The sequence below is a fragment of the Drosophila bipectinata genome, chromosome 3L (assembly GCF_030179905.1).
Source record: "Drosophila bipectinata strain 14024-0381.07 chromosome 3L, DbipHiC1v2, whole genome shotgun sequence".
Lineage (NCBI taxonomy): Eukaryota > Metazoa > Arthropoda > Insecta > Diptera > Drosophilidae > Drosophila > Drosophila bipectinata.
This window is the reverse complement of record NC_091738.1, coordinates 23346353-23358192: the sequence shown is the minus strand read 5'-3', so window position 1 is coordinate 23358192 and position 11840 is coordinate 23346353. Positions and strand designations below refer to the sequence as shown.

Genomic DNA, 11840 nt, shown 5'->3' with positions numbered 1-11840 from the left:
AAGCATCGGACAACTATATCCGATGTTTGCGATATATATCCGGTTTTTACTGCAAGGGTATATCAACTTAGGCTCCGCCCGAAGTTAGCTTTCCTTTCTTGTTTTTTTTATACCCTTGCAGAGGGTATTATAATTTTGTCCAAAAGTGTGCAACGCAGTGAAGGAGACTGTTTAATGAGATTAGTTTATCACACACTATACTATAGATAACAAATAAGGGTGGCTGCTGAATATTCAAAAGTGGCGAAAAACGAAAACGAAAAAACAATCTGTCCTCTTCAACGTTATAATTCCGATTCTATTTTCTCTAATCTTAAGCCTAACTTATCTATTGCAGCGAAGCGGGGCGAATTGGCACAAGAGCGAATATGAGGTTTCGCTCCCGCTTCGCGCTAAGCTATCTTAGACTAGATTTAGAGACTACTACAAAGAGACATTTAGAATACAATTCAAATTAAAAAACAACTTCAAATAATTTCAAATCTAATCAAGTGCATTAACAAAGACATCCCAGATCCTATAAAGTATATATATTCTTTATCAGGATCACCTCCTGAGTTGATACGAGCATGTCCGTCTGTCTGTCCGTCTGGCTGTCTGTTTCTACGCGAACTAGTCTCTCAGTTTTAAAGTTATCGTCTTGAAACTTTACACACACCCTTCTTTCCTTTGCATGCAGTATATGAGTCGGAACTGCCGGGATCGGCCGACTATATCCTATAACTCCTATCCTATATATCCTTAGCACATAACTGATTGATCGGAAATGGTGTAACTTTGGTGGTTTTAAAGTTAGAGAGTTCAAATTTTACATAAGAGCTATTTTCAGCAAATTTTTTTTCATAAGGATCGGCCGACTATATCCTATAGCTGCCATATAACTAAACGATCGGAAATGACCCAACTTTCGTGTTTTTGAAGATAGAAAGCTGGAACTTGGTACAGATTATATTTTTGGTCAGATAATCCGACCTACCAAATTTCATAAGGATCGCCCGATTATGTCTTACAGCTGCCATATAACTGAACGATCGGAAATAGTTTTTGGTCGAAATACCAACTTTGATATTTTTGAAGAAAGAAATTTGGGACTTTTTTTAGATTTTGTATTATAATAAATTGGGTTTTATTATCATATTCTCATAAGGATCGGCAAACTATATCCGATTTCAGGGATATATAGCTGGTTTTAACTGCAAGGGTATATCAATTTCGGCTCCGCCCGAAGTTGGCTTTCCTTTCTTGTTTTAATACCATTTTTTATTTTATTTTATTAATTCGTTTTAAAATAAAAATTGTTAATAATATAAATATTTATACCCTTGCAGAAGGTATTATAATTTTGTCCAAAAGTGTGCAACGCAGTGAAGGAGACATCTCCGACCCTATAAAGTATATATATTCTTGATCAGGATCACCTCCTGAGTTCATATGAGCATGTCCGTCTGTCCGTCTGTCTGTCCGTCTGTCTGTCTGTTTCTACGCGAACTAGTCTCTCAGTTTTAAAGCTATCGTCTTGAAACTTTGCACACACCCTTCTTTCCTTTGCACGCAGTATATAAGCCGGATCGGCCGACTATATCCTACAGCTGCCATATAACTGATTGATCGGAAATGGTATAACTTTGGTGTTTTTAGAGTTTGAGAGTTTAAATTTTACATGGGAGCTATTTTTGGCAAAATATTACGACATGCCAAATTTCATAAGGATCGGTCGACTATATCCTATAGTTGCCATATAACTGAACGATCGAAAATGACCCAAATTTCGTGTTTTTGAAGATAGAAAGCTGAAACTTTCAGTTGATCCAACCTACCAAATTTCATTAGGATCGGCCGACTATATCCTATAGCTGCCATATAACTGAACGATCCGAAACGGTTTTTGGTAGAAATACCAACTTTGGTATTGTTAAAGATAGAAGTTTGGGACTTGTTTTAAATTTTGTATTATAATAAATTGGGTTATATTATCATATTCTCATAAGGATCGGCCAACTATATCCGATGTTTGCGATATATATACAATTTTAGCTGCAAGGGTATATCAACTTCGGCTCTGCCCGAAGTTAGCTTTCCTTTCTTGTTTTTATTTAAATTATTTTTAAACATTTCAACTATGACAAAAAATGAAAAAAGGATATTTAATTTAATATCTGGCGAACACAGATGTGGATATATATTTTGATGTTTATGAATTTTGTCCACAGACAAAACTGATCTTTTCTCGACTTTCAATTTTTTGCACAAATAGCTGCGGTTCAGCCTTAAGGCCTTTCAATCCCGCTGCCACTTTCCTCTTGAAGTCGATGCAGTTGCAGGACAAGGGGCTTTTGATGGTGGTAATGCGATGATCCTGGATCCTGAATTTCATGAAAAATAAATGGTTGCTAAATATTAAACGATAACGAAACGAAAGATGTGGCCTCTTCAACGTTATAGTTCGAGCTATATTTTTCTCCAATCTTAAGCCCAACTAATCTATAGCGGCGAAGCGGGGCGAATTCGCCCCAGAACGAATATGAGCTTTTGCCCCGCACTGCCCTAAGCTATCTTATACTGTATTTAGATAACTACATTATGAAGATAACTTTACTCAACTTTACACGTTATTTAGATAACTTTACATAACTACACTAGAGATAACCAACAAATTCAAGTAAACAACAGCAATTCAAATTCAAACAACTTCAAAAATGAATTAAAACGGCGATCCGTTGACAAAAATATTTCCAATTCCTTTAGAACAATATCATACCACAACCACCAGACATTGAGCTAAGCCTGCAATAACACCCTAAAGATAAAAAAAGGGAAATAAGCCTCCCCGGTAGTCGATAGAGCTAGCAAGCTTCCAAACGGCAAGCAGAACCTTGTTCAACAGGGCAAATGCAGGAAGATAGGAAATCCTTCAGTTTCTCTGGCCACCGGCAAAAAAGCCATCTGCAACGCGAAACGCTTCTCACGAAACTTATTCTGCTCGGACATCCAAAGCACTACTTTAGCTGCAAGGCTTATCCTATTCTATTCTATATTCCTATTCTAAAATCTTATTCCAATCAGCCACAACCCTATGCCTTCTTAAAAATGAAGATGGTACTTGGACTAGTACAAGTGAGGAATCTTTAGCTATAATGCTGGCTACTCATTTCCCTGCATGCTTTATAGAAACAGACGCTCTGCCCGACACGATTTCCACAAAGATTTTCTCCCCTACAGATTGAGTTAAGCTTTGTTCAGAAATCCCTATATTGGGTTATATAAATCTTTAAATACTATTGGTTCTTAAATAAATTTATCTTGAACAAATATTTTTCTGTGAAAAACATTCATAGCCGTGGTTCTCGTCAAGAATTGTGTTCATACTTTTTAGCTATTACTTTATTAACTTTTGCTGCTTAAGACTCTAGAAAAAATAATAGGTAGCACCTAAGATCCACTCTTAGCCGAACCATAAAATCAATCAAGACGCTCTCCCGGCATGGACGGCATCACAGGCACTATCTGCAAAGCATTGTGGCGCGCCATACCTCAGCACCTGATGGCGCTATATTGGATATATGCATCCAGTCGGGATACTTCCCTCGAGAGTGGAAGTGTCCACGTGTAGTGGCGCTGCTCAAGGGGCCTGATAAGGACAGGTGCGAACCGTTGTCGTACCGTGGGATATGCCTGTTGTCGGTATTTGGCAAGGTGCTAGAGACCATCATGGTTGATCGTGTGCGAGGAGTTCTTCCAGAAGGATGCAGATGGCATTTCGGATTCCGCCAAGGATGATGCATCGACGATGCCTGGAATCATGTGAAGAACAGGGGCGTCACCAGCCCGCTTCCAGCGGATGACCTGCTGCTCCTTGTCGAGGGCAAATTTTGAGCCGTGCTCAAAGAAAAAGGAGCGCAACTGATGTCTATCGTTAAAGCTTGGGTTACGGAAATTGGTGTCACCATTTTCTCCAGTAAGACGGTGTGTGAGTACCTTGGCATCACGGTCAGCGAGCGCATGAACTTCTTCATGCATGTCGCATCGCTGCGTCATTGAATGACTAAAGTCGTGGGAATAGGGCAGGTGGGATGACGTTGACTCGCCCGGTCGAGTGACCAACAAATTCATTACGGACGTTTCCTTCGTCTATCAGAATCCAAATTTTGGATTCTCGATGCGCGCTGCCTTTTTGTTGACAGGGCACGGGTCGTTCATAGATTTCTGCATAGGCGAGCTCTACCGATTCTGTCGCATGCTCCTGTGGCGATCCTAATGAGGACTTGGAGCCTTTTTTTGTGTGACTGTCCCCTCTATGCAGACTTGCGAGACCTTGGTTGACTCGGTCTGCAGCACGTTAGCGGAACCTGGACGTTTGGAAGGATTCTGGAGAGCGACGACAGGACCTGGAGATTCACGGAGTTTTCTATGTCCTGTGTGAGGTGTTCCAGAGGAGGAGAGGTCTTCAGACCCACTTTTCGTGCCTTGTGGCTAGCAGCGAAGAATGCTATCACAGCTCACCATAGTTTGTCGTAGGAGGCGACTAACATGGCAGGGCCCCCCATCCGAGCTTGTCGGAGCTAAAGGGGTGGGTCAACGAGCCATTGAAACCGAGGCCCCCTTGTGGGAGTATCGTGGCGGCTGTGGTTGATACCCATATCGCAGGTAAAGGACCCATAGATCAGTAGAGGTGATAGATACACTTCGCCTCTTATACAGAGGGAGTATGCTGCCCCTCTGTATAGCTTCTAGTATGGGGTGCTGGCAGGCGTACCATCCATGCTTATGCAGTATTTGCCTTTTGAAGGCATATTTGAGTGCCGTGGTTGTAATCCCTTCAGTGTGGTACACGCCACGTAAAAAAAGTTCGGATATATCCTAGTCTCGGTTCCTCCATCAGTGTAGACAACTTTACTCCCAGGGAATATTCTCACAGTTCCGAACTTTAATTAAAAATAGTGAAGAGTGAAGTGCCCGAATTCGACATATGTATATAATGGTAGCCAAGCGGCAATTAAATCGATCAGCTCAATCACCAGTAACTCGAAAACCAGTCCTTCTAATCCTTGTTTGTTGCATTTATAAATTTTCCCTTCCCGTGCGCAAGTCGCGATGCATACGCACATCCGGCTTTGTGGCGAGCCTGAGGTTCGTGCTAAGGGTACGTGCTGTGGTCTGGAAATGGATCAACTCGACTCGCTTACCGTGGGCTGCAGCTGATCCGCCTCTCGGGCTTCTTCCAATCGTATGCCTCAACTTAACTGGCGTATTCTGGCTCGTCAATTGTCTTCGGACGGATCACCGATAGCCAACTGTCATCTACCTTAGTATCACCTCGCCTAGGCGAGGAACATCCTCTTGATTTTTCCAGAACCCCCCGGCTAATTTGACGCGTACTTATATTCCTACACTTTAATTTATACTTCTTTCGGGTTGTCAGACTCTTCAAAAGCGGTCAAATGCACTTGCATTTGACTTTAAACTTCCTTTGGACTATTCAACGGCAGTCCTTCAAATCAACACTCTCAGGTTTTTAAGAAGAGTCTTCCACTTGGTTGTCTGCCTCTCTTGAAAACTCCTTCTTCAGTCCCTTAAAAAACAATTTTGCCTATATTAATCTTTCATTTTTTGTGAAAATTTCGATTGGTGCATAAGGAGTTTTGAAAATGTGATTTATATTCTGATTTATTTTTACCCCTTTATTCGGCATTTAATTTTTATTCGGATGCAGTTTAATTCAATTTTACACCCCAGGGGTTTTTGACAAACGGGAAAGTAGACATCTGAAAGACAAAGTAGGTCTTTCGGAATTGAGAATATCGCTATTGCATCAATTAGTCCAGCTAGCATTCCTATTAGTAAATCTATTAGTAAGAGTATGCTATGATACGAAAGGAGATAAAGATTGGCATCCCAGCTAAATCCCCTAACAGCCATATTGTACACCATATTGGGGACTCCAGACACATGAACAGTACTCCGATAGCGGACGCACCAAAGAAATAAATAAACTTTTAATAATATAGGGGTCGATAAATTCTTTTCATCATTCTTTTAATGCATTGTGGACATATGGTCCTCAATTATAGTCTTAAGCCTAATAGGACACTAAGATCATACCCTGATTTATATTTTTAAATGTAATCCCATAGACAAAATACGTAGCCTGGAGAGAACAAGAACGATAAAAAGACATAATTTTGATATTGAAAAAGACATATTTTTACTTTTTGATCCATTAGAATCATATACCTAGACACATTCATACTTACTCGTTGATCATTCACTAGACACCATTTTTCAACATTTTTCAGCAGAAATGGATTTGTATTGAAGACAAAGTTTAACATAGTGTGCATACATAAGAACTACAGAGCTTGTTGAAGCAGGGAGCATGTCATGAATAAAAAGAGTAAATACTAACGGGCCACGATGACTTCCTTGAGGGACGCCAGATATAGCACGGACCAAGCGGGAAAGTACATATATATTTAAATAAGACTTTTTGTGTTCTTCCATCTAAGTAGGGTCTGTAGGAAATCCCAAAAGATTCAGTTTACTCAACAGGAGTAAGTGATTAACTAAATAAAAAGCTTTACAGAAATCTATGTATAGAACCTCAGTTTGAAATCCCTTTCGGAAGCCATTTGTGACAAAGGATGCCAATGCCAATAAATTAGTGGTTATTGGTTATTGGTTAAAATTATTAACCCTAACATCAAGAAATAATGCAAAGAAAAAGTGTTGCAAATAAGGAGTAATTTGTTTTTCAATCATTTGGAATGGCTGACAATTTAGAGATGCCTCGGTAGTTGGAAGCATTGGACTTTACCCTTTTTATACCCGGTAATCGTAGAATCATCAATCATAAAGTATATATATTCTTTATCAGCATTAACAGCCGAGGCGATATAGCCATATCCGTTTGTCCGTATGAACGCATGGATCTCAGAGACTATAAGAGTATCGGGGATCTCGAAGACTATAAGAGATAGAGCTATCCGATTTGGAACTTGGACTCGTACGGTATTCGCGCAGATTAAGTTTATGTCTGAAATTTCGTTATAGCGCCAGTTCATTAAGTTTTTGGAAAATGTTTTGATGCCAAACTGTTTCAATAGCTAATCTACACCTACAATTAAAGAAAGCAGCCAAATCGGATTTTTTGAATTTTTAGAGGAGTTATAGAATTTTTAGAATTTTTTTTTAAATTTCTTAGAATTTATTTTTGTTTTTACTAAATCGGTAGTATGGCTGTAGGTTTGTTGTTGCTTTTCCCAGCGCAAAATAATGCAACAAAAATTTGTTGCTGAGAATTCATACCGTTAAAGTCTAAACTTTAAAAGTTAGTTACATTGTGGGTGGAAGAGATGAGTACCGGGTACTATCATAGGAATAAAAACCTATTCTCGAAAAAAACGAAAAGAAAATAAGATAAGCTGATTGAATGTTATATGGGTAAGGCTGATCTACCATTTTAGGCGGAGAGTAAATTGCTTGAAAAAAAAAAACAAATTTTGCTAAAAGATCGGCCATTGCCTGATCAGAGGTCGCATATGAATTTTCAAACGTAAGTAAGAAAACGTTAAGGAAAAGATATACGTTTGCGCTTAGTAAATACAAATAGTAATTTAGTAATTACAAATATATTGTAAGTAATTTACAAATAGTAATTATTTACTAATAAGTAATTTATACAATTATTCGCTTAGTAATTTACAAATATATGAAACTGCTTCGATCGTAAATAAATTGAATCCGGCCGCGACGAATATAATTCTTGTAAATTGTATTTTACTCAGGCCGGCAGCGGCGAATATAATTCCTGTTTAATGCACGGTAAAATTTGACCGAGGTAGTAAATATCTTGAAAAATCTATACTACTGCATGATTTTTTATATTTAATAAAAAGGCTTTTTTTGTCATTTTTTAATTTTTTAGTTCGTGAATATATTATTTAAAAAAGTCAACGCTGCCAGTGGACGGCGATCCTCCAACGTGCCAAAATTGAGAAGAAGGCAGCGGCCTTGGTACTAGGGTAGAGGGTCATGAAACCGTAGAGGCAGGAGAGCAAGAATTTTAAAAATTTCATTCTCCGCTCTATTTTGTTGGAGCAAACTTTACATACCGTATTCAAAATGATTGGCTTAAATTGGTTCACGTGCCTCTTCACGTAGCCCAACATAGAATATGGTTTAGGCCGTATAAAGTATAAGTGACCAACAAATTTAAATTTTTTCTTTAAATTTAACAAATTAACATTTCCTCTTTAGCTGTCAATCTATAATTGTCGATAGAATAAGCCAATCTATAATTGTCGATCGAGATAATAATTGTCGATAATTGTCGATAAGCCGGGCAGATATCAAGAAGCCGCTTTCTGTAGCGGGTACACACACATTTCTATAAGTTTAATGGGAGAAGATTACGGATGCACCACGAAGAAACTCTGGATATATCTTCCTGTAACAAGTAACTGGAACTAATTCAACTAATGGCTTTTTTTATTTTATGGTCATCCGCATACTTTAGGAAGAAGGCATGATGAAAGCAGGACGCGATCTCAATAATAAATATGATAAATGAAAGCAGTACCAGAGTAGCTTTGCGGAAGACTAGAGAAGGCGATAAACGAACTTGATAAGGCGTCTCCAATAGGGACATGGCATGGTCGGTCTGCCAGATGTCGCATAACCCAATTAATAAGGAGGAATGAACACCTAATTTGTGTTACTATCCGCTCCAGTACCTTAGCGATACCTTAGATCTATATAATCTTCCACCGATAATGGAATCTACCAGATGAGAGCGACAAGGAGAACAGCATTTGAAGGGGAGTAGAAGGAAAGCGATATTCTTCTTAAGAAAGAATGGGGAGATACCATCCAAGTCAGGGATGTGTGACTCGGTAAAACTCGGTAAAACTAGGGTAAAACAGGACTCGGTCCTGTGGCTTGAACTAGGTCACAGTCCAATATGCTCATATTACTCAATCTTAGAAAGAGTTTCATAATCATTCTAAGAAACATTCGGCGCCAAGTTAAAGGAAAAGTATTTCGCAAACAGTTCCGAAACGTCCTTATCGGAGTCGGTTACTAAATTACCTTAACATAGGAAGAACATACCGATCGGAAATACCGATGTTGGCTTTTTGCTAAAGCGCCAAAAAGCGTTAGGATTGGATCGAAGGCTAGCTTCGACGTCGGATTAATTTTATAAGCGGTCATTTTGAAAGGAAAACATTTGCTAATGGGTATTATAAAAAGAGTATACATAAATGGTACAAAGCAGTATTTGTAGTTACAAAATGTCCACTACATTCTTAATATATTCGTGTGTATTTTATTACTTTTTGTAGGACGATCACGGCACATGCGGTTTACATAAATATTTTTAAGTGCGTAAACATAAAAGGGGGGAAAAACCTAAAATTGCTGTGTATAGATTAGGCGTGGCGTGAGACACAAAATATGAGGCATTGAAATTTTGAATTTGAGATCTTTCTTAAATGGCCAAGAATTACAAAAAATATAAATTTTTTCTTTAGTTATAATACTATGTCTGTGAAAAAATTGGTCATTGGACACACCTCGCCTCAACCAGCTCATGAACCAAACCAGCAGCCATCAGACCCGTTCGGCTGGCACCATTTGCTTGTCGCTAAAGCGCAGAATACGAGTCAGCATGGTGGTAATACAGGGAATTTGCTTCTGCTGGTGCATCTCGGGCGTGTCCGGAGTGCAAGACTCAAAGTCGACGGCCACACGTTGGCATACGAACGTTAGAAACTTTAGGATGTCCAGGCGCTTGCCGTTCGCAGCCAGCTCTGCGCACAGACTCTGCATGAACCAGCTGCCTCGATTGGTATTCCGCCATGAATAGAATCCAGGAACAGTGGAATAGGCAATCAAAAAGTCTGCGTGCACGGGTATCTTGTAGCTCATTGAAGAATCCCCATCGGTTTCGGTAAGCGACCGCTGCATCGTCATGCCTCCATCTAACCGATCTCACTGACAGGCCTGGATGAAGAATAACTTTGGCTTTCCGGCCAACGATGGGCAGTGATTGGCAGTAAAGAAGCTCCAGATACTCTCCAGTTTGTACTGTACTTCCTTGGCATAAATGTAGCCCATCTCTCCATGAGAAAGAATAGCCACCAGGATGCAATCGCTGTTGGAGTGATTTTGAGAAGCAGCGGCTTCGATCGCTTTCCTGATGTCGTTGAACCTACAGTCCTTGTATACTGTCACTGCGAAGTCCAGCTGCTTCAGTACTCGGGTAAGGTTCTCGCAGTCTACATTGGTTCCTGTCCGAGATTTCAAGGTGGGAACATCGAAGTGCTCATGATTGAAGATCAATGCCATGCCGCGATCCTTGTGGCGCATGTTGTACTCGGCTGCATGGCGCTCCGTAACAATTTCGGCCTCATTTTTGCGATAACTGGACGAGGGTGAACTGTAGCCATTGGCCAGTTATCCTATGGATCCGCTTCCATAGGGGTTGTAGTGTGAGGGCGCAGACGATGAACGACTACCTATTCCGCCAACGGAACCCAAGGCGTCTGTGTTGTCGTTGGCATTTTCCGAATTTTCCACTCGTATGCCGACCTGATCGGCAGATTCGCTATTGTTGGTGGCGGCCATTGTGAAATTGTTTCCTTGAGCCTGTGAAATCTGATGAGTCACACGAAAATGCAAAAACTGGTTTCTAAAGTACGTTGCAAACTGCACGCGCCCGATAGCAGGTAATTACGCTTAGTAGTTGAGAGAAAGTCCGCGATCAACTATCAACGATAATTTTCTGATATAAACTGGTTCTAAAGAAACTTATTAAGGAATTCGAATTCCCGCTTCCGGGCTTAGGTATCATGGTTACCTGAGCATGTTTCTGTTGGTCTATTGTAAATTTTCGCCAGTATCTTGATGCTTGGAGGTGGTAGCAGTTTGATGCCATCATCGCCCGGGCCTTGTTATTGCTCAACATTGAAATCTGGGTGGCTGTTTATTCACAGAGGTGGTATCCGTCGTCGCCTCGTGCGGGCTCTGCCAAGAGTCGTTTAGTTTCTGCTGCCTCTTCTGGCGAGCAGCGCTAATTAGAGGTGAATACGCCTTCCAGGCGTGTGGGATCATATTAAGAGGACATCGGGGGATTCCAGAGTTGTGTTAAGATCCGATGTCCGTCGTCTTATAAATAAGCTTTTTCCGGGTCGACCTTAGGATGGCTGGCGTGTACAACAAGACGGAAAAAGCGCTGTGTTCAGAAATAAGGTCTGCGACTTCTGGTACCTGGATTCCGGCCGAGTCCAGTCCTCCTGTGATGGTGAAGTCCAGGACATCTGGGATCTTCGACGGATCTGTTGGCCAGTAGGTCGGAGCGCCTGTAGCATGACAGCCGAGATTACGAGCCCAGATTTGCATAAGTAAGGGCCACGCCTTTTTGACTCTGGAGCTCCACCAAGGGTGTTTGGCATTAAAGTCTCCGCCAATGAGAAACATTGTGTCTGGGAGGCAGTGGGCAGCAGCAAAGGTAATGTCTACATTGGTGGCGTCCTCTCTAATGGCTGGCATGGTCTCGTACTTGATGCTGCTGTGGATGAGGATGGCCGCACCCCCCCAACCTCTTCCGTTTGGGTGGTTGACAGCAATAAGGTCGTTTCTATTTGTCAAATGGGTCTCCGATATGAAGAGAATATCGGCTTTTTCAGTTTTGCAGTGGAGCTCCACTGCTGGCCTGCTTTTCACCAGGCGTTGGCGTTCCAAATTGTGACGTCTAGTCTCGTTTGCATAAGGACTTGCAGACAGTGGCGATCATTTAGGTTATTTGACCCATAACTTTTTCCATCATTCTCTCGAACATGGCC

General features: G+C 40.8%; 1 protein-coding gene across 1 annotated transcript; it reads right to left on the bottom strand.

Moving 5' to 3' along the window:
* Nucleotides 1–9569: 9569 nt before the first annotated feature.
* On the bottom strand, nt 9570–10750 carry LOC108125660 (caspase drICE). The gene is given in 1 exon segment (XM_017241936.3): nt 9570–10750. A coding segment is annotated over 1 exon segment (1017 nt). The 5' UTR covers nt 10624–10750; the 3' UTR covers nt 9570–9606.
* Between the last annotated feature and the right edge of the window lie 1090 nt (nt 10751–11840).